The 23,833-nt window shown below is 45.1% G+C and overlaps 1 protein-coding gene across 1 annotated transcript in view; it reads left to right on the forward strand.

Moving 5' to 3' along the window:
* The first annotated feature begins 3,963 nt into the window (after positions 1–3,963).
* Positions 3,964–23,833, forward strand: part of LOC106607863 (ENAH actin regulator) — a 61,592-nt gene continuing 41,722 nt past the window's right edge. Inside the window, exons 1-2 of the mRNA XM_082976170.1 lie at positions 3,964–4,002; positions 6,608–6,830. Coding sequence (XP_082832296.1) covers positions 3,964–4,002; positions 6,608–6,830 — 262 coding nt within the window. The remainder of the gene's footprint in view (positions 4,003–6,607; positions 6,831–23,833) is intronic.

Here is a 23,833-nt window from a genome sequence, read left to right on the forward strand (position 1 = left end):
GCACGATGTTTCCGTGATTAGCCTTCAGCAGGGGCCATGTGCTGTTGGTCCTACTTCTAGCCGAGTGGAACACCTCCACTTGACTGGGACTTTACTGAGACTTACCCCACACCTGTGTGTCACCACTGGTTTATGTCAATGTGAGTTGTTGTGTTTCCATCAGGAGTGGGACTCTAAAGACTGGGGTGAGCAGAAATAACAACCTCTGCATCAAGACTGTTGCTTTGTGAGAAGGTGTTGAAGTTCACAGACATTGTTATGTAAATGCCACTGAAAATCACCAGTGGCCCGGCATTGGCCCAAGTCAGAGCAGGTCCACCCGGAGCCATGGTCCAGTGAGACAGGCGTGCTGGCCCGCGTAGATGGAAAAATACAAGTCTGAGCCTTTTGGGTTAAACACTGGGGTACATCTCAGATAGAAACCTAACATTATGTTAAGGCTCTGAAACCCAACACCTCCACCTACAATGGGCCTCTAACAGTTTGAGGACCAGCAGGCTTCTGGCACCTCAATCATCACTGAGTTTTCAGCAGTGGCATTTCTCACCGCTTCCCTTCTGCTCTTCTACTATAGCTGATAGGAATCTAAAGTATTGTGTGCTCCAGGTTTGTAGCCGTCCTGGGCTTCGGAGAAAGTGGTGAAACGGAGGAGTGTATTAACTACCTCTGTGGATGTTTGCTGAGCAAACAATCACGCCACATTCTGTGATCTGTTGAAGAGCTCTAGAAATGGAACAGTCCACTATCTGCGCACATGATGAATTGTAAGGCTAACATTTTGTCCCATCTCTAGCCAGCAGTACTCTGGTGTCAGGCTAGCCCTGAGCTTCTGCTCCTTCTCACTCCTGTGTGATTGACACTAGCCGGTGGCCACCTGAGAGGGGCTGGTTGTAAGGCAGTGGGGACTAGTACTGTACTGGCATTCTAACTCTGCTGGACTGAATGCCCATGAGGTGTGCTGTGCTGCTGCACACTCCAGCTGCAGTGTGTATGCGTTTGCACTTTCTGGGTTTGAGAAATATCTTTGGCAACCAGCCGTTGGTGGATCAAAGCGTTCTAGGCTAGCCTCAGTGGTGTTTGTCTACTATCTACAGTGCATTGGGAAAGTGTTCAGACTTTTTCCACATTTTGTTACATTACAGCCTTATTCTAAAATGGATTTTTTTTTAAATCCCTCATCAATCTACACACAATACCCCATAATGGCAACGCAAAAACAGGTTTAGATTTTTTTTTCAAATGTATAAAAAAATGGAATAAATTAAATATCACATTTAGATAAGTATTCAGACCCTTTACTCAATACTTTGTTGAAGCACCTTTGGCAGCAATTACTGCCTCGAGTCTTCTTGGGTATGACGCTACAAGCTTGGCACACCTGTATTTGGGGAGTTTCTCCCATTCTTCTCTGCAGATCCTCTCAAGCTATGTCAGGTTGGATGGGAAGCATTGCTGCACAGCTATTTTCAGGTCTTTCCAGAGATGTTCGATTGGCTTCAAGTCCGGGCTCTGGCTGGGCCACTCAAGGACATTCAGAGACTTGTCCGGAAGCCACTCTTGCTTTGTTTTGGCTGTTTGCTTAGGGTTGTTGTCCTGTTGGTAGGTGAACATTTTCCCAAGTCTGAGGTCCTGAGCGCTCTGGAGCAGGTTTTCATTAAGGATCTCTCTGTACTTTTTGTTCCGTTCATCTTTGCCGCAATCCTGACTAGTCTCCCAGTCCCTGCCACTGAAAAACATCCCCACAGCATGATGCTGCCACCACCATGCTTCACTGTAGGGATGGTGTCAGGTTTCCTCAGACCAGAGAATCTTGTTTCTCAGTAAAAGGCTGTCGTGCCTTTTACTGAGGAGTGGCTTCCGTCTGGCCACTCTACCATAAAGGCCGGATTTGGTGGAGTGCTGCAGAGATGGTTGTCCTTCTGGAAAGTTCTCCCATCTCAACAGAGGAAATCTGGAGCTCTGTCAGAGTGACCATTGGGTTCTTGGTCACCTCCCTGACCAAGGCCCTTGTTCCCCGTTTGCAGGACAGCCAGCTCTAGGAAGAGTGTTGGTGGTTCCAAACTTCTTCAATTTTAACATGATCGAGGCCACTGTGTTCTTGGGGACCATCAATGCCGCAGACATTTTTTGGTACCCTTCCCCAGATCTGTGCCTCGACACAATCCTGTCTCGGAGCTCTATGGACAATTCCTTCGAACTCATGACTTGGTTTTTGCTCTGACATGAACTGTCAACTGTGGGACCTTATATAGACAGGTGTGTGCCTTTCCAAATCATGTCCAATCAATTGAATTTACCACAGGTAAAAACATCTCAAGGATGATCAATGGAAACAGGATGCACCTGAGCTCAATTTCGAGTCTCATAGCAAAGGGTCTGAATACTTATGCAAATAAGGTATTTCTGTTTTTATTTGTAATAAATTTGCAAACAATTCTAAAAACGTGTTTTCGCTTTGTCATTACAGTGTGTAGACTGAAGAGGATTTAAAACATTTTTTTTAATCAATTTTAGAATAAGGCTGTAACGTAACAAAACGTGGAAAAAGGGAAGGAGTGTGAATACTTTCAGAATGCACTGTATGCGTTGGTGTGTCCCGTAGGAGTCCTCACTCAGACTACTGGACTTTCTGCGTCCAGTTGAAGTCTTCAGCCCTAACTTTCAACCAGACCCTCAATATGTCTACGACTGCCTGTCGGCCTCCCCTCCATCCTCTTCCCTCCCCTAATGCCTTACAGATGGACTGGCTGGCTGGAAGAAGGCTCTTGTTTCTCCTCACTGACATGTGGTTTACATGTAATCCCGTCAGGCAGAATGCTGAACTGACACATCAATATTGCGTTGGTTCACTGTGGAGATGATAAATCCCCCTGGTGTGTTTCATTAGACCCTCTCCAGGTAAATGAGCCCTCATTAGATGACTGAGGTACTGTGACTACTTATCTGACTGTTTCTAGTTAGTGGCTAGTAGGGTTGAACAGCCTCCCTGTGTTCATGCCTGGAGGCTTCTACGCCCTTGCTATCTCTGTCTGCAGTGGGCAGTAAATCTGCCCCAGTGTTGAGTGTTCTGTGGATTGGTTGGAGCCGGACGTGCCTGTCTCCCATCACTGCTCTATGAACAGCCACCCAGCCCTCAACCCTGGTCCTCTCATCCAGCCACAGGAGCCACATAGATGTGGTCCCCAGCATCCTCTGTGAGTCAGAGCAGACACCATGGAAAATTCCATTATCTTCTGTCTTAGGGCCTCAGAGCTGAGTCAAAGCCCAAAACAAACATGTTCTATCGAAATCTACTCAGAGCCTCAACATTAGTTGTGGGGAAAAAACACTGTCCTTCGTGTTTCTTTGTTTCTGTCTTACTTTGTTTTGTTTAGATTTTACAGGGTTTGTCCTCTTTTTCAGCTTGGAAACTGGCCTCTGCCCAGACTATGAGTGTAGAGCCTAGTTCAGCCTCTTATTAAAGCCAACAATAGCCATGGCATTAAAACTGCGGACAGATACCTATGCCAACAGTCCTGTTTGTTAAATCCTAACCACTGCATGCAAGTACACAATTTAGAGATCAGGATTTCCTCTGCTCTCTCTGTGGCCATATGGAAAATACACAGCTGTCGACCAAGGCCTCCCTTCGGTGTTGCGCCTACAGGGGACAGAGGAAGCGGTGGAGGGAAGTGATGTCTGTCTGCCCCTGGGAAGACTGACTGACTGAAGAGTCTGTCTGAAGGTAATCCAGAAAAACTGTTCTCTGCAGTTTAATTGTAAGAATTGGACATTCTGACGAACCTCCATGGGGTCTGTTCATTCGACTGTGTTGCAGAAAATAATGATTTGGACCCTTTTACAAACCTAAATATTGGAGTGTTCCTTCAAAAAGGATTTGCCTTCCTGTTCTTAGCAATAACAATCAGAGCGGTGGTGCAGCACCTCGCTCCCCTCAGAGAACTTACACCACAGAGGCCAGTTATGGATGACATCAAACCCAGCCCTGATGCAGGGTGTCAAGTAATATTTCACTCTTGATGTTTTTCTTTCTTTGAAGACTTTATTAAAAAACACTCAGTAGTCACTATTTGTTCCCCCTGAAGCAATAAACCCTGACCACTTTTTAAGAATCTAATTTAGAGTTCCTACCCCCCATTAACTTTGAAGGCCTTATTTGTGGAATGCCTGACCCTGTTCTGCCTGTCTATTACTTAATGTAGAGCAGCAAACTGGAGCAGAAGGATTTAACGCAGTGGAAAAACCTCAATGTTATTGGTTTAATTTTACCAATCCAATAAAAAGCTATTGCTGGCCCTCTCCTTCTCTTGGTCTCACACTTGTCCTTACAATTGCTGTAGACCTATACTGTGTGTGAAGGACAATTTGATGTAGATATATAAAAACAGACGTCACTAAGTATTGATCCAATAGTCTCATTCCTGTGATGAGTGAAGTGTCTATAGTGTCTATAGTGTCTATAGTGTCTATAGTGTCTATAGTGCAGTGTCTCCAGAGTAGGAAGGTCTTGCTGTTGTTTCTACAGCCGCTAAGCGTCACAGAATCCATACCCTCAAGGCCCTGCAATGTCTTGTGATGGATGAGTACTGCACGTAGACCCCAGGAGTGTGTGTGTGTGTGTGTGTGTGTGCGTGTGTGTGTGCGCACAGTCACGGGAGGCTGTTTGTCCGCTGACCCTGTATGACGGCGAGGCGTGACTGAGAATCCATCTAACACACAGCGTTCCTCCTGTAGGAGAGGGCGAGGGAGTGCCCGCCGGTCGGCATGTGCTTCATCAGCAATCCCAGAACCCTCTCTGTCTTCTCCCTGACGTCTCCCATCCCGTGGGAAGAGAGGAGGATAGGTCATTACGAGGCCTTGCTCTCCTGCTGTTGTTATTAGTTTCAACACAATGGGAAAGGTCCTTCACGCCACCCCTATAGACACTCACAGCGACCTCAGCATGTAGGAGGGACTTGACTGTTCTTAGAACTGGGTTCAGATGATCCTTGGACTCCATGGAAAGGTCACGTTGACACCCTGTTGTGGGTTCATAGCAGCAAACTGGTTAGTAGCCCAAGGACCACTAAAGGCTTAACGAACACGGACCTGATGTAGGATTTCTGTTGTCACAGATGTAGTCTTCACTCTCTACTTAGTGAGTCAATAAGCTGATCATGAATGGAGATGTTTTTATATTGCTTCATAACTCTTTTAGTAAGACTTTAATCCGACAGCAATCCTGATGCATGTTAATTAGGCCCTCTGATGGTTTTCTGGTTTCTAATTATTATGAGCAGAGATTTGCAACAGTACACACACTGCAGTGTGTGATTAATATTGATGTGATTATTGACTTATCTAAAATGAGACGGTATGGAGGCAAGACGTGTGAAGATTTGATGCTGCTTATTATTATTCGACTGATACAGCCACCTGTCTGCATCTGTTTAGTGCAGAGAATCGATCACAGGAAGATAGACTATCTATCTGGGGTGTTGAGGCTTTGGCTTGTCGTGGTCATTTCCAACTAATCTATATGAAACACACTTATGATGGCTGAAGTTGAAACTAGTTGGTTTAAAATAATAAATCAAAAAAATCAAAAGATGATGAATAGGCGCAATATACTTTGCACATTTCAGATTCTTCTTCAATTTATGCATCTTTATTAGACTGTAAGGTAGCAATATACTGTGGCATACTTTCCCCTTTGCACTGACTCTTTCATCTGGTGACTGCAGCAGTGAAATCTGTAGCCTAGGCCTTGAATACTGCTCAGAGCCTGACTAGGCTGAAAACTAACGGAGTTCCCGAGTGATTCTTGGCTGGGGTACAGTACTGCTGATTTCTGATAGGGGCCAGATTAACTATATGTGTTATGCGCCGTTCCTCTACTGTTCCTCTGTCTCTAACTGGAGTTGAACCGACAGCCTGTTTGTTTTCTCTGCTCCGTTGGGTGCCTCACTGTGCTCATCAACAAGAAATGAGAGAACAGATTATGTAAATCTCTGGCCTGGCCGCCCAGAGGAAAAATAAAGCTAGTAACCAACACATCTTCACTTTCAAGAGCCAAAGGAATGTTCGATTCAATTCTAGATATTTCAAATAAACGTGGTGCGGATATTCTAGGTATTTTTTCCACAGCTTTCGCCAACCCTAACATTCTAGAATTGAATAACTATCTTGATCCTCAAGCTGGGAATGATTGCTTGGGAGCTAAACGCAGCTCATTTGATTCCCTCCATTTATTTATGAAAGGTGTGCTCATGTTTCTCTAACCTGAAAACTGACACAGCGTTTCTTCTTGGTCATATGCCAAGTGATTAAATAACCACATATTTAACATTTCAAGGTGGCTTGTACTTTACTGTAGTGAGTGTGGCGGTTCTTAAGTGCTTTTAGACGGACTGAGGTGTATTAGCTGTACTGTGACTCACTTTATAGAGTAGACCTATTATGTGCTCTAGAAAGCTGCATTTCCTGTTATCATGATAAACGTGTTCTGAGCAACACAGTTCTTTCTGTGCTTCAGAAAAGTTGTCTCAAAACCATCTCACCTCTCCTTCTCCCTATAAGGGCGATAAACTTGTTTTGAGCAACACAAATAGTCCTTTCAGTACTTCAGAATAAACCATCTCACCTCTCCCCCCCTCTCCTTCTCCAGGTGGTAATAAACTGTGCCATTCCCAAGGGGCTCAAGTACAACCAGGCCACGCAGACCTTCCACCAGTGGCGCGATGCCAGGCAGGTCTACGGCCTCAACTTTGGCAGCAAGGAGGATGCCAACGTATTCGCCAGTGCCATGATGCATGCCCTGGAGGTGCTCAACTCTCAGGACACAGGTGCAGGTAAGCTACACTGACTGACAGGAAGACTGCTGTAAAGACCTGAGAGGTCCATCCAGCTGTCTGTGGGATTTTAACAATGAGAGGTGGTCTTGCCTGTTGCCATCCTGTTGCCTCACTCACTGCAGTGGTTGGAGTGAGAGGTGTCCTGCATGTAAAGTAGGCAGGCATGCAAACCTTATGGCTGATGTAGGAGATGGGTATGGGTTAGGCTAGGAGGGCTTTGCTCAGACACACAGTTGGTTAACCCCTTACGCTTGTGGAAAGTGGCTTATATGGACGGGGCCAAATTGAAATGATTCTAACAGAAGAAGTATAAAAAGCATATGCATGACCATGGTAGCAAATTAAAGAGAACACTTTGGAGTTCATGGGGAAATGATCAGGCCGAAGGTGAGGACAAAACAGTTAATCTGGCACAAGACTGAATCCAAACACTAAACCATTGATTTCATGTGCCTTTTTAAGTTTACTGTAATTTTCACAGCGTTTGTCAATAATGAAATCTGCAAATACTCTGGATACATTCAGTAACATAATTTGAATATTCATTGACGTTTTGGAGTAGGTGCAAGATAAGAAAAAATGATTACAAGGGTTTGAGTGAGAGGTCACCTCTCCCCACCCTCACACAATTGCTGCTTACGCAATCCAAAAATGTTCCATTATAAATCTGGGTCAGGTGGGCTTCATTTGAAAGCTTATTCTATTGCCAACATGGCTAGCTAAGTTATAAAATATTATCTTGCCTTGTTAGGCTTTCGAAAGGCACTTCAGACAAACCGAATGTAATTTTGGTGCACATAGAATGGAGTCATGAGTGCATTCAAGTGCGTGTTGCAGCTAATTTTCTTCACAATACGACAAACACTCATTCTGTTCAGGAAAACCCAGAGTATAACACTTGTCCTTGTAACTGTGGATCAAACATAAATGTTGATAACAAATTACATGAGTTTTCAAATATAGAAATGTGAAGTGCACATTTGGACTCATGGATGTGTGGTTTGCTTGTTTGACATCAAAGCAGTATTAATTATAATACTCAACGTCTTATCTTTCAGAACACATCAACTCCTCTCGATTTACAGCATTTCCCACTCGGTCAACAACTATGTGCAAAAGTAGCCCAATCAGTGGGAGGGATGGGGGCATCTTGTTGCGCGGTGCTCAACTTTATAACGACTGTCGGTTAGAACCCATACAGTGCTGTCAACCGGAGACCCTGGCTGCATTTCAAACACGTAAAAGACACACCCTCCTCCACTTACCCTCGCCTTATGCCCTTGGGGGAATCCCTGTGGCCACCTTTGCCGTCGGTCCAAACAATTAGCCAAGCAAGGGAAGTTGGCAACGTAAGCCCCTCAGCCATCGTTTGTGATAGTGTGCGAGTGTACAATTCTGTTCACTCCAGGGCCTGAAACTCCCCGTAATTAAATTGGCGATGATTCTACATCTGCTAAGAAAAGGCCGCCAGAACTTAAAGCCAACATAAATATGGAGAAGTCAACATACAAGTATAAGTAAAAACGAATGTAAATAAGTTTGAAATTGTGCTACTAATCCACATGACTGCACAAACCCGTCTCGTAAAAGTAATTATGTTTTTGTTTGGTTAGCTTTTGGAAACGTTAGCTAGCTCATACAACTTTCCCTGACGTCACACTTATACATTATAATTTTTTGGATTTACCAGATATCGTCGGATAGCTAGTTTTCGATGTCTGCGGATGCATTTTCTTCTAGCCAAGATATGAAATGCAATCATAATTGACTGTAGCGCATATAAAGCACACAAAACAGCTATTGGTGGTTCCATGATGACTGAAAACACAACCCTGGGACGAACGAGTGACGAATTTCCGGGCATGAGCGGTCCATTTAAAATTCATTCATTCCTCCCTCGCCCTGCAAGTGTCAACTGATCATACGTCATGATATGTGATCAGAGGTGTCCACTTAATTTGAGGGCTGAGGGGAGAGGGTGTGTCTTGCATGTTTGGAATACAGCCCCTGAGCTCTAACCAATGTTCCCTCTAAACTGCGCACGGGCGCTCAGTAGACCCGAGACTGCCTCGCAGCTCCCATTGGACTGCTGTGCAGAATAAATACTGTGTCAGCCCAAGGAGAGAAGCACGAGGTTGAACTTCACTCAACTTTCTTGAGTTTTCCCTGTTAACATGATCAACGTTTCCCTTTACTGTGGCAATTGTGATCGAATCAACGCAATATTGGCCACTTTCAAATCAAATTTATTTATAAAGCCCTTCTTACATCAGCTGATATCTCAAAGTGCTGTACAGAAACCCAGTCTAAAACCCCAAACGGCAAGCAATGCAGGTGTAGAAGCACGGTGGCAAGACAAAACTCCCTAGAATGGCCAGAACCTAGGAAGTAACCTAGAGAGGAACCAGGCTATGAGGGGTGGCCAGTCCTCTTCTGGCTGTGCCGGGTGGAGATTATAACAGAACATGGCCAAGATGTTCAAATTTTCATAGATGACCAGCAGGGTCAAATAATAATAATCACAGTGGTTGTTGAGGGTGCAACAGGTCAGCACCTCAGGAGTAAATGTCAGTTGGCTTTTCATAGCCGATCATTCAGAGTATCTCTACCGCTCCTGCTGTAGAGAGTTGAAAACAGCAGGTCTGGGACAGGTAGCATATCTGGTGAACAGGTCAGGGTTCCATAGCCGCAGGCAGAACAATTGAAACTGGAGCAGCAACACGGCCAGTTGGACTGGGGACAGCAAGGAGTCATCAGGCCAGGTAGTCCTGAGGCATGGTCCTAGGGCTCAGGTCCTCAGAAAGAAAGAAAAAAAGAAAGAATTAGAGAGAGCATACTTAAATTCACACAGGACACCAGATAAGACAGGAGAAATACTCCAGATATAACAGACTGACCTTAGCCCCCCGACACATAAACTACTGCAGCATAAATACTGGAGGCTTAGACATCCGACGATAACCCCAGACAGGGCCAAACAGGCAGGATATAACCCCACCCACTTTGCCAAAGCACAGCCTCCACACCACCAGAGGGATATCTTCAACCACCAACTTACCATCCTGAGACAAGGCCGAGTATAGCCCACAAAGATCTCCATCACGGCACAACCCAAGGGGGGGTGCCAACCCAGACAGGAAGATCACGTCAGTGACTCAACCCACTCAAGTGACGCACCCCTCCTAGGGACGGCATGGAAGAGCACCAGTAAGCCAGTGACTCAGCCCCTGTAATAGAGTTAGAGGCAGAGAATCCCAGTGGAGAGAGGGGAACCGGCCAGGCAGAGACAGCAAGGGCGGTTCGTTTCTCCAGTAGCTTTCCGTTCACCTTCACACTCCTGGGCCAGACTACACTCAATCATAGGACCTACTGAAGAGATGAGTCTTCAATAAAGACTTAAAGGTTGAGACCAAGTCTGTGTCTCTCACATGGGTAGGCAGACCATTCCATAAAAATGGAGCTCTATAGGAGAAAGCCCTGCCTCCAGCTGTTTGCTTAGAATTTCTAGGGACAGTAAGGAGGCCTGCGTCTTGTGACCGTAGCGTACGTGTAGGTATGTACAGCAGGACCAAATCGGAAAGATAGGTAGGAGCAAGCCCATGTAATTTTTTAGGCTAGCAGTAAAACCTTGAAATCAGCCCTTGCCTTAACAGGAAGCCAGTGTAGAGAGGCTAGCACTGGAGTAATATGATCCATTTTTTTTGTTCTAGTCAAGATTCTAGCAGCCGTGTTTAGCACTAACTGAAGTTTATTTAGTGCTTTATCCGGGTAGCTGGAAAGTAGAGCATTGCAGTAGTCTAACCTAGAAGTGACAAAAGCATGGATACATTTTTCTGCATCATTTTTGGACAGAAAGTTTCTGATTTTTGCAATGTCCTTGAAACAGTCTTGATATGTTCGTCAAAAGAGAGATCAGGATCCAGGGTAACGCCGAGGTCCTTCACAGTTTTATTTGAGATGACTGTACAACCATGAAGATTAATTGTCAGATTCAACAGAAGATCTCTTTGTTTCTTGGGACCTAGAACAAGCATCTCTGATTTGTCCGAGTTTAAAAGTAGAACATTTGCAGCCATCCACTTCTTTATGTCTGAAACACAGGCTTCCAGCGAGGGCAATTTTGGGGCTTCACCATGTTTCATCGAAATGTACAGCTGTGTGTCAGCCGCATAGCAGTGAAAGTTAACATTATGTTTCCGAATGACATCACCAAAAGGTAAAATATATAGTGAAAACAATAGTGGTCCTAAAACGGAACCTTGAGGGACACCGATATTTACAGTTAATTTGTCAGAGGACAAACCATCCACAGAGACAAAGTGATATCTTTCCGACAGATAAGATCTAAACCATTCCAGAACTTGACCGTGTAGACCAATTTGGGTTTCCAATCTCTCCAAAAGAATGTGGAGATTTCAATGCAACATGCTGAAGAAAAAAAACATACAAGAGATTTTGTTGTAGAACGCATCAAAGTAAGAATATTTTGCACGCATGACTCAGCCTGTAATCTACACAGACTTGTGCGTTATAACTAATCAGAGCTGCAGTAGGCCTATATGCAAATCGACCATTGCCATATTTGGATCTGTGTCATTTACTTTGATCTGGACTGTGTTTACAGCATGAGCGGTCGTGAGTAGATGTGCTTGTTTTGAAATCAAAGCGAGAGCTGCATATAGCCACGTTTGGACATTTTGTTCATATCCTTTGCTAGTTATTAGCCCAGTTATAGATCATTTGTAGTCAGCAATTGGGGAGGGATTGCTTCCTACAAGAGCACATAATGTGTGCATTTCTAGACATCTATGAAGAGTTTTTTTATTTCTTAATGGGGTAGTGTTGTATTTTGGGGCAGTGTTGTATTTTGAGACAGTCTTGAATAAGCTAAGAAGCCAATAGGCAGAGGGCAGCATAATTTGTGAGAATAATGCATATTTTTTTGTGAAGTGGTTTCTTGCATCAAACACAGCACAATTTTCAGTCACCTCCTTCTCTGAAGGACAAGTGGATAAACAGGTTAATGTCAAGCCCTCATGATTTTGTTGAATTCTTTTCAAAAGTATCATGGAATGTAGGCCTACATTGAACACAACACATTGGCTAATAATGTAGGCTGAATGATAGAACAGCTATTTCCATGTTATAATGTTATGAGATGTATTCTCTCCATTGATTTTTATGGTAGGCCACTCTGATAGACCTACAATATGATCAAATAGCCACAGTAGCCTATTAGCCACTGTTAAAACTGTAACTTAAACAGGTACAGCCTCAGTGTTCACAGTAAACGCGCGTTGGAAGTTGCACAGAATCTTCACAACATTGAAGTTTGCATGCAGCAGACCTGAAATTTGCTCAATGCCGAGAAAAATTTGAGGGAACATTGGCTCTAATGTCATGTATAGCATGTTACTGTACAGCAACTGGGTTCCAATTTAGGTGTTTATCAATGACAATCTGCCATTTTCAACCTGTATATAGTGGAAAGGGTTAACGTGACTAGGTATTTGAGCAGGACCCAAGAGTTAGAGAGATGCCGAAACCCTCTGAGTGTGTTATCAAACACTGTTTATCATTCATATCACACTTGAGCATAACACTAAAACTGCAGTACTTGGCCAGACATTTTCCAAAGGCACTTTAATGTTTGAGCGTTTAAAGTCAACACAGATGACTCATCAAGGTTTTACCTGACTTTGCTGAATTTTTTGCTTCAGTAAGCTGAAAGAATTACATTTGCGTATATTTCTCTTTCAACCACTGTTTATATTGGTTTGGCAGAATAACTCTTTTGTCCTCAGTAGAGTGAGGTCATATGTTTAGTGAGGACCTGCTCCGCTTGCTCTTGTAAAACTTGATGTAATTAGTCGTTCTGATGTGTGTCTTGGCGGGTAGTGGTCAGAGTGTGTGTGATAGGGGAACTCTGGTATGCTTCAAGTTTTGTTATGTGCACAAGTACTAGGGCCGGGACGATACCAATATCACTACTGTGGCAAGGAAACAAGTCACGAAGCAGATTTAACTTCTTTAGGAAAACTGCCCAAATGTTGGAAACAAACATCATTATGTTGTCATCCAGAGTCACATTTATTTTCCAAGCTATAGAACGCAATATTTTACATACAGTAGGTTTTTAAAGTACCAAAGAGTTTAGTTTACTTGGTGTTTTTGGTTTTGCCAAGGAAAAAATATTGCGTCCTGGCTCTGACAAGTAAAGTGAAATGCCTTTCTTGCAAGTTCTTTCCCAACAATGCATTAATCAATATCAGTAGTACTATAAAATAAAGTAGAACAAAAACGCACGAGAAATAAGAATTGGACGAGTAAGTAAGCTATACTATATATACATAAGTATTTGGACACCCCTTCAAATGAGTGGAGTCGGCTATTTCAGCCACAGCCGTTGCTGACAGGTGTATCAAATCAAGCACAAAACCATGCAATCTCCACAGACAAACATTGGCAGTAGAATGGCCTTACTGAAGAGCTCAGTGACTTTTGACGTGACACCGTCATAGGATGCCACCTTTCCAACAAGTCAGTTCTTCATATTTCTGCCCTGCTAGAGCTGCCCCAGATAACTTAAGTGCTGTTATTGTGAAGTGGAAGTGTCTAGGAGCAACAATCTCACAGAACGGGACTGCTGATTCCATATGTTATTTCATAGTTTTGATGTCTTCACTATTATTGTACAATGTAGAAAATAGTAAAAATTAAGAAAAACCCTTGAATGAGTAGGTGTGTCCAAACTTTTGACTGGTACTGTAGATCCTCTCCACGTCACCTGGTAGAAGCGGCCTGCCAGATAGGATGCAATGCAAGAGTGTACAGAGCCTGAGACATCCAACCCTTAGAGGGTGGAGAGGAGGATCTAATGGTTCACGGTGTTTAAAGCGGAGAATAGATCAAGGACAGCCTCTGTGACAGAGGAGAGGAGTCTCAGTTGAGTGACCTGTCTTGAAGCCTGATTGGTTAGAGTTAAGAAGATGGTTCTGAAAGAGATGAGAGAGTTGGTCAGAGAACGCACGCTATAGGGCCTCCCATGCGGCGCAGCGGTCTAAGGCACTGCAGGGCTTGAGGCGTCACTACAGATCCGGGTTCGATCCCGGGCTTTGACGCAGCCGGCCGCAACCGGGAGACACATTTGGCCCAGCATCGTCCGGGTTAGGCGAGGGTTTGGACGGCCGGGATGTCCTTGTCCCATCTAGCGACTCCTGTGACAAGCCGGGTGCATGCATGCTGACGAGGTCGCCAGTTGTACGGGGTCTACTCCGACACATTGGTGCGGCTGGCTTCCAGGTTAAGCGAGCAGTATGTCAAGAAGCAGTGCGGCTTGGTGGGTCGTGTTTCGGAGGACGCATGGCTCTCGACATTAGCCTCCTCGTGTCCGTACAGGAGTTGCAGCGATGGGACAAGACTAGCTACCAATTGGGGAGAAAAAGGGGTAAAAAGTAAAACAAAAAAAGACTGCATGCTCAAGTGTTTTGGAAAGAAAAGAAAGAAGGGATACCGGTCTGTAGTTGACCTCAGAGGGGTCGATTGTTGGTTTTTTGAGGAGGGGAGCAACTCTGGCTATTTTGAAGTCAGAGTGGACGCAGCCAGTAGTCAGGAATGGGAGAAAGTCTCCAGAGATGGTCTGGATAAGGGGATGGGGTTGAGCGGGCAGGTTTGTCGGGCAGCTGGACAAGGTGTCAAGCCCATTGAGGAAGACTCTACCGTTATGGGTTTCATTCGGTCAAATTTAATATGAATAACCAGGCCTTGAATCTTGAGCCATGTTAGTCTATTGCCCTTAACGGGTTGGCTGAGATATAGTGTAACGGGTTGCAGTCTACCACCCATAAAGGGTTATCTGAGGTATTGTGCTTTGGACATGCTTTTATGATCATATGATCAAGGTCCTTGTGAATCAGATGTAAAATGAACTGGAATCAAATGCGAGTTTCACCTAAGGTCCTTGGCTCCCGCTGAGACTTTCACCTCAGCCGCCGTGATCGAAGTTAACAGACGTGAACGTGGCAACCTTGAATTGGGTGTAGTTTCTTCCCTCTAAAGTTTCAACTTAATGGTTTCCACCTCAGCAACTTATCTTACATTTCCATTTCCAGCAGTCTGTGCTGCGCCAAGCCCATAGAGTAACCTCAGACAGAGAGGCCTTAGAACAGACTGAGATTATGCTGCTTGTCTGCACTCCCTTAGATTCATTTGTGGACTATCCTGAGTAATATCCAACCAAGTGGATTTGGTGCTATTTCTCAATGAGGGCTGGCTGTTTTGGACGGAGGAAGGAGTGTTTTTGTTGTAGAGAGGCTTGGTAATATGGTTGCAGAGCAGGCTTGGTAATATGGTTGCAGAGCAGGCTTGGTAATATGGTTGCAGAGCAGGCTTGGTAATATGGTTGCAGAGCAGGCTTGGTAATATGGTTGCAGAGCAGGCTTGGTGATATGGTTGCAGAGCAGGCTTGGTAATATGGTTGCAGAGCAGGCTTGGTGATATGGTTGCAGAGCAGGCTTGGTAATATGGTTGCAGAGCAGGCTTGGTGATATGGTTGCAGAGCAGGCTTGGTAATATGGTTGCAGAGCAGGCTTGGTGATATGGTTGCAGAGCAGGCTTGGTGATATGGTTGCAGAGCAGGCTTGGTAATATGGTTGCAGAGCAGGCTTGGTGATATGGTTGCAGAGCAGGCTTGGTAATATGGTTGCAGAGCAGGCTTGGTGATATGGTTGCAGAGCAGGCTTGGTAATATGGTTGCAGAGCAGGCTTGGTAATATGGTTGCAGAGCAGGCTTGGTAATATGGTTGCAGAGCAGGCTTGGTAATATGGTTGCAGAGCAGGCTTGGTGATATGGTTGCAGAGCAGGCTTGGTAATATGGTTGCAGAGCAGGCTTGGTAATATGGTTGCAGAGCAGGCTTGGTGATATGGTTGCAGAGCAGGCTTGGTAATATGGTTGCAGAGCAGGCTTGGTGATATGGTTGCAGAGCAGGCTTGGTAATATGGTTGCAGAGCAGGCTTGGTAATATGGTTGCAGAGCAGGCTTGGTGATATGGTTGCAGAGCAGGCTTGGTGATATGGTTGCAGAGCAGGCTTGGTAATATGGTTGCAGAGCAGGCTTGGATCTTCTGCCATTTGAAAGGTTCCGACGGTGGTTGTGTTTCAAAGTGTGTTTTCAGTTCAGTGTCACTGTCATAAACGCATAGCAGCAGCCACAGCTCTGAGTGCGGTCACTCTATTTCAGTGTCCTTGTCAAGGTGTTTGGAACATGACTGACTGAAGGTCAGAAGATGGTTTGACCAACTGTGTATGAATTAATCCAGGTTTAACACAGTTGATAAGGGAACGCTGAACATTGAATAGCCTAGCTGCTGATAACATTATGTCCCCCTGCCTCTCTACCTGTTCTTCATCTCTTTGTCCCTGACTAGACCATTTCCTGTTTACCACAGTGACTTCTAGCCCCTATCTCTCTCTAAGGCTGGATGCTTGGTTCTCACTGCTCTCTAATAGCCTGTGTTAATAACCTGATAGTGATGTGCTATCACACTGTCAGAGCCTGGTGCAGCCTGCTGCTAACAGGAGGAGACCCTGGGGGCTGCTGGAACTTTGAAGGAGTCTATAAGGATATCCTCAATGTGTGTGAGAGAGTGGGGATGTTTCTGCCTTCTCCATTTCCCCTGTCTGTCTGTTTGCAACACTGTTTGTAATGTGAGCTGTCTTAACCAAGGACTTTTTGCCTCATCAGGCCCCCCCGGGCTAGGCTTTGGGATACAGAGCGTTTTAGCCTGGCCTTAACAAAGCCCTACCAGGCTGACAGAGGGGAGGCGAAGCCCGATTGGACACTTTAATTGGCCCTGCCTCAGTCAAAGTTCCATTGTGTTGAGTAAGCTGTTTACAGCAGCATACTCCAGCACGGGGCTGGGCCTGACTATATGGGGCTACAGCGACCACTGAGGGCTGGAACAGGTTACAGCTGAGGTACAGCAACCCTGTTTGTGAGCAACTTTATTTGAGGACTGTGGTTGAGATATGGATCTGATTCTCTGCTCTTCTCTACCCCCTGTTAGTCGTACATAGAACTGCACCCAGGAGCAGTGACTACTAGAGGGTTTAACACCCCAGTGTTTTCTACAGTATATTCTTATCATCCTAGGTGATGATACTCCTATTCTAATAGGTGTCCCTTTTAGACATGATAAGCGAGAATGTGAGAATGCTATTCATTGACTACAGCTCAGTGTTCAACACCATAGTACCCTCAAAGCTCATCAATAAGCTAAGGACCCTGGGACTAAACACCTCCCTCTGCAACTGGATCCTGGACTTCCTGACGAGCCGCCCCAGGTGGTAAGGGTAGGTAACAACACATCCACCACGCTGATCCTCAACACAGGGGCCCCCCAGGGGTGCGTGCTCTGTCCCCTCCTGTACTCCCTGCTCACTCATGACTACACGGCCAGGCATGACTCCAACACCACCATTAAGTTTGCCTGATCAACGACGAGACAGCCTATAGGGTGGAGGTCAGAGAACTGGCAGTGTTGTGCCAGGGCAACAACCTCTCCCTCAATGTGATCAAGACTAAGGAGATGATTGTGGACTACAGAAAAAGGAGGACTGAGCAAGCCCCCATTCTCATCGACGGAGCTGTAGTGGAGCAGGTTGAGAGCTTCCTTGGTGTCCACATCATCAACAAACTAATGGTCCAATCACACCAAGACAGTCGTGAAGAGGGCACGACAAAACCTATTCCCCCTCAGGAGACTGAAAAGATTTACCTCGACTAACCGGTGCCCCTGCACATTGACTCTGTACCGGTACCCCCTGTATATAGCCTCGTTATTGTTATTTTACTGCTGCTCTTTGATTACTTGTTATGTTACTTTTATTTCTTATTTGTATTTTTTAAACTGCATTGTTGGTTTCACTGTAAGGTCTACACCTGTTGTATTCGGCACATGTGACTAATACAATTTGATTTGATTAATCCTGCCGCTCCATTGTTCCTCCATATGCTTTTAAATAACATACCCATTAGGTCCCTCAGGTTCTCTGGAACTGGCCTTTTAACTCTCCCAAAGCCTAGGACCAGAAGGCATGGACAGGGAGCCTTTAGTGATTATGCTCCCAGCCTATGGAATAGCCTGCCGGAGAACCTGAGGGCCGAAACTGTGGACATATTTAAAACAGATCTTACAACACATATCTTTAGCTTTGCTTTTCCTTAGGGTGCTTTTTAGTAGTTCAGTTTGTGTCATTCTTTGGTTTTCTACCTTAGGTTTGTTGTGTAGTAAATATCTCAGCATTTATTTTCATTGTTTTTTATTTGTTTTTTCCTGTAAAGCACGTTGCGTTGCAATCTGAAATGAGCTGCATAAATAAAGCTTGATTTGATTAGGAACACTGTCACTGCTGCTTGGGAGGGAGGAGAGAAACAGAGGATGATGGTTGTGATATGAGAACTGAGGATAGATCAACAACATTGTAGTTACTCCATAATATTAACCTAAATGACAGAGTGAAAAGAAGGAAGCCTGTACAGAATAAAAATATTCCAAAACATGCATCCTGTTTGCAACAAGGCACTTAAGTAATACTGCAAAAAATGCTTTTTGTCCTGAATAGAAAGCGTTATGTTTGTGGCAAACACAACACATTACTGAGTACCACTCTTCATATTTTAAAGCATAGTGGTGGATGCATCATGTTATGGGTATGCTTGTCATCGGCTAGGATAAAAAATAAACAGAATAGAGCTGAGCACAGGAAAAATCCTATAGGAAAACCTGGTTCACTCTGATTTCCAACACACTGGGTGATGTATTCACATTTCAGCAGCACAATAACCTAAAACACAAGGCCAAATCTACACTGGAGTTGCTTACCAAGATGACATGAAATGTTCCTGAGTGGCCTATTTAGTTTTGACTTACGAATCTATGTTAAGTCTTGAAAATGGACGTCTAGCAATGATCAACAATCAACTTGACAGAGCTTCAAGAATTTTTTAAATAGTAATGGGCAAGTAATGTACAATCCAGGTGTGCAAAGCCCTTAGAGACTTACCCAGAAAGACTCAGCTGTAATCACCTCCAAAGGAGCTTCTACAAAGCATTGACTCAGAAGTGTGAATACTAGTGTGAATGAGATATTTCTGTATTTCATTTTCAATACATTTGCTAAAATATCTAAAAACATGTTTTCACTTTGATTACGGGGTATTGTTTGTAGATGGGTGAGAAGAAAAATAATATTGAATCCATTTTTAATTCAGGCTGTGAAATAAGTCAAGAGGTAATGAATACTTCCTGAAGGCTCTGTATATCCTTGGAGTCTCTACGGTCTCTACAGTAGCTTGTCTAATTTTAGCAGAGTGAAATGTGTGCCTTGGAATCACATGGCAGGCAGTCGGCGCTAGGCTGGTTAGTGTGACGCTGACACAGGAGCTGTGTGCTCACCGTGCTGCTACTGTCTGAGACTCAGGCATGTGGGCTTTTCTAAAATGTCTGTTGCCGCCTTCCCTCCCAGTCAGATAACACACTGGACCACTGGGCAGAGAAGGGATGAACTGCTGGAGGTCAGGGTCAGGGAGGTCGGGGGTTAAATGAGATGTTTGCTCTGTATAGGGCCTGTGACAAGGTGGTGTAGCCTGCTGACAGACATGAGTGCATCATCTAACTATGAGCTGTCTGACTGTCTGTGTGGAAATGCTTAAAGACCCACTGCAGTCAAAAACGAGATTCTTCTGTGTATTTATATATATTTCCACACTGAGGTTGGAATAATACTGTGAAATTGTGAAAAGGATAATGCCATTTTAGTTTAAGAGCTGTTTGAAAAGACTGCCTGTAATGTCTGCCTGTTTTGGTTGGATGTAGACTTGGCCTGCCTGGTGAATTAGTTAATAGGTCAATAAGAAAGAGTTCCAAACCTCTCTGCCAATAACAGCTAGTTTTCAGTTTCCCCCTCCCCATTCAAACCACTCCCAGACAGTCCTAGAAAAAAATCTTGCTTGAACAATTGCTCTTTGCTAAGAAGCTATTTTTGTTTCTTTTTTACCATTTTAATTTAAAACTATTGCAGTAAGGTACTTAATTGTTAGCCAGAAATGATTTGATATCAAGTAAAAAATGGCCGTATTGGACATTTTTTAATGTGGGATTTGGTTTACACAGAAACCAGCTAGACCACACCTTGGCAGACCTCACCTATTCTGCTTCTCGAGTCCCAGGTGCTGTCAATTGAACCATTGTCAGAACAGGACAGCAACAGCATTGGTGTGTTTTTTTCTCTTCCTCGTTGCCAGGAAGGAATGTGTGTGTGTGCACCAGGACAAAGGAGCGATTGGTTACCATCAGAGACAAGGCGGTGTTTGTGGTCTGGTGAGGCCATGTGAAGTTTGGTAATACACGTCAGTCAGGTGACTGATGATGGGTTAAGTCTGATGGAGGTCTGTGACCCTCCTCCGGTCACACCAAAGCAACCGTCTTCTCCCCATGTTTAGGTCCAACATTAAACCCTAACCTCAAAGCTGGAATCCTTAGTGTGGGAACCACCATACTACTTCAAACAACATTATTTTCCCCCTCGAACATCACTGAACATCATTGAACATCATTGCACACATGATAGAACAGCAGACTATGTACCCCGATTTTCTTTTTTACCATGAAGCTCATCTCCTCGGTTTAAAAAACAAAACAATAACAAATGCACCTGGGGTAACCAGGGGTGCTGTTTCACCTTATGCAGATCTCAGCTTTAACATGCGTGATCATCCCAATGTATAAAGTCAGAGATGCAGTCTGCTGGTAAATGTTTTGGGCAGTAGCTGACCTTAGTTCTGGGCTGTGACCTGAGTTCACTCTGTGATTGGTCAGTCATGTCCAGTAACCAACCCATAGAAGCCCATACAGACAGACATACAGCCGTCCTCCGTCGGACTCCTCTCTGTTCTCCTAAAATGGGTAAAAGACGACTGGACTGAAGGGATGGTCAGGCCGCTGGATGCCTGTCGGTGTTGTGGTCTGGCTGTAATCCCCTCCTTTTCATCTGGTTGTGGACAGATTGATATATAGAGAGAAGAGAAAGGAGGCAGTGTGTGCGAGAAAGTGCCATGTAGGGCTAGAAAACACAAGTTAGAAGGTGGAGGGACAGTGTTTTTCAGATGTGTTTCAGTCAACTCCACAGCTTCTGTTTGGACCTTCATTTTGACAGACGCCCGTCTGTGCCCTGAGACAAACAGCTGAACACACACTGACTCTACACAGTGGGGTCCCTCTCTTTATGGGTCCCTGGCCCCCCTAAACCACCACCCTGTGCTGCCCCTGTTCTGCCCTCTACAGCCCTAGCAACACAACCCAGCATGGTGTCAGGGATCAGGGGTAGATTTATCGACGTGTATCTTTGGGGTATTAATACCGTGTTGTGATGGCCTGTTGACAGAGAAGAATACAGAGCGAGTATGCCTGTTACCATGACCTCATCAGTGTGTGAGAACAACACAGGAGCAGGGCTCACTGATAGTCTGTCACGTTGGTCCCGGGTCCCTGTTGTCTCCTTTTGTGTCTGGACCTTGGAGTTGTGTTTTCCTTGGACAGGGGCAAAATTTTAAGTTGTTTAGTATTTTGAACCTTTACAGCCCGTCTCGGTGGCATGTACAAGTAGTTGAATATTGGAATGTATTTGAAAATACTCAAATGCACTCAAACTCACATGCATTTAACCCAAGTATTTGAAAATAGTATTTGAAAATACTTTCATGTACAATTTGGTCAAATATTTGTTTTTTACAAATAACCATTCAAATACTCAAATACAAATAAAAGAAGATATAAATATCAAATACTCAAATACACGTATTTATACCCAGGTCTGGGAGGTGTGTGTGTGTGGTGTGTGTGTGTGTGTGTGTGTGTGTGTGTGTGTGTGGTGTGTGTGTGTGTGTGTGTGTGTGTGTGTGTGTGTGTGTGTGTGTGTGTGTGTGTGTGTGTGTGTGTGTGTGTGTGTGTGTGTGTGTGTGGGTGTGGCCTACCCTTGCCAGGGACTCTGTCATAGAAACAAGCTGCATTCCTGAGCCAAAAGGAGTTTGTTTTTGCAGCTCCAGGGACTGGCTTTGAGGGTTGCAGACAGACAGAGAAGGGGGGGTGCCGACACCTACCACAGTGTCTCAGGATGTCTGCTGTATTTGTTTCTTAACTCATACCACCATGTGATCCCCGTTGCATCATTCGGCCAGTAGATTTGGAGGTTGGTGTGACGTGACGCCCAACTGCCTGCCACACTTTTTATTGACGAGCTCATGCTCTTTGGCACCAGACTGCCATAGCCCATGCTGCTGTGAGGTTCTCCGCTAGCAGCCAGCTTGCTTCTACTACTACTACTAGTACTACTACTACTACTACTAAAACGGACAGAACAGCTGCCCAGCACAGCCCAGAGAGAGAAACCCCAGCACTGTGCCTACCAGAGACTACAACACTGTACTTATCAGGGAAGGAGACCAGAGAGGGAGAGACCAGACATCAGGAGCAGTGAGAACCAGAGAGCGAGGGCCCTTGGTGTGACCCAGCCAAGGGTTGCTACTGTGCTGTTTGGTGCTCTACTCCCTAAGACTGCTGCCTCCAGCTCTTCTGTGAGGGGGAGAGACTGCTGCTGCTTGGTGTAGGGCTGTAGAGACAGAGGAGGAGAAGGCCTCCCAGGCATCCACAGACATGCCTGCTCCCAGAGTGAGCCGCTTCCAGCCGCAGCAGAAGATCAGTCGCGCTCAGATCATCCTCAGCAGTGAGTAGAGCTGCACTGGTAGGGTGGTGGGTGAAGGGGTTGCAGATTTGATTGGGTATTGGTGCCATGAGGTGGGGAAGGGTGTTGTATAGTGGGACAGCTGATGGGCGTAATGCGTAGGCCAGTGATGGAGGGGGAGGCTACTAAACTGCCGACAGCATGCTCTAGATCATTGCAGTAGTTGAAGAGTGCCTCTCTTATCAAGTAGTGCTAACACAAGTCTTTATGTAAATTGTATAAGATTAATTTGTTATGCTCTATCCGAGGTGTCAGTGAAAACGAGGTGTTAGTTGCCTGTAGTGTAATCTACTCTAAATGCACTGTCCCCATGGGTGATGAACACAGTTCCGCCGGAAGGAACACGAGTCCTCTAATGGTTGGTCACAGATCAGTTGCTCTTTCTCCTGATTGGCTAAGCTGTGTTCCATACTTTGGTGCTCTGTAGCAACAGTAAACCTCTGGCAGAAGGAGAAAGGGCAAGGAGAGAGAGGGCAGCCTTGACCTCTGCTTCTGTGCTTGGCTGATCTTTGAAAGAAAGAAAAATCACATCAAATTTGTCACTGAGTTTCCAAGCTGCAAAGTCAGAAATGGACAGGCTCTGTCGAGTCCACACAACCAGTACAACCCTCCAGTACTGACAGAACAGATACAGATAGGCATAGTTCTGAGTGCTAGAGTGAAATTCACACACCGTTTCAAAGACTGAATCAGCAGATTGACAAACACGGTGCCTGGCTGCTGCATCTTATACTCATCTCCTCAGCACCGGTGTTCAGTTAGCTCCGTTCAGCTAGCTCGGAGTGTTCAGTGCAAGCTGAGTGTTTTCGGTACAAGGCGTGCCCTCTGGAAAGCTTTGTCTCTAAATGCATGGTTACTAATCAAATTGGGAATGTCCTAACAATGCAAAACAGTCCCATGGGTGCTGGATCTTTTGGGCTGGGGTCTAGTGCTCTGTAGGGGCTGTTAGTTCCGAGGCTGGGGTCTAGTGCTCTGTAGGGGCTGTTAGTTCCGAGGCTGGGGTCTAGTGCTCTGTAGGGGCTGTTAGTTCCGAGGCTAGGGTCTAGTGCTCTGTAGAGGCTGTTAGTTTCCGAGGCTGGGGTCTAGTGCTCTGTAGAGGCTGTTAGTTTCCGAGGCTGGGGTCTGTGCTCTGTAGGGGCTGTTAGTTTCCGAGGCTGGGGTCTAGTGCTCTGTAGGGGCTGTTAGTTTCCGAGGCTAGGGT

The sequence above is a fragment of the Salmo salar genome, chromosome 06 (assembly GCF_965601325.2).
Source record: "Salmo salar chromosome 06, fSalSal1, whole genome shotgun sequence".
NCBI classification, from domain to species: Eukaryota; Metazoa; Chordata; class Actinopteri; order Salmoniformes; family Salmonidae; genus Salmo; species Salmo salar.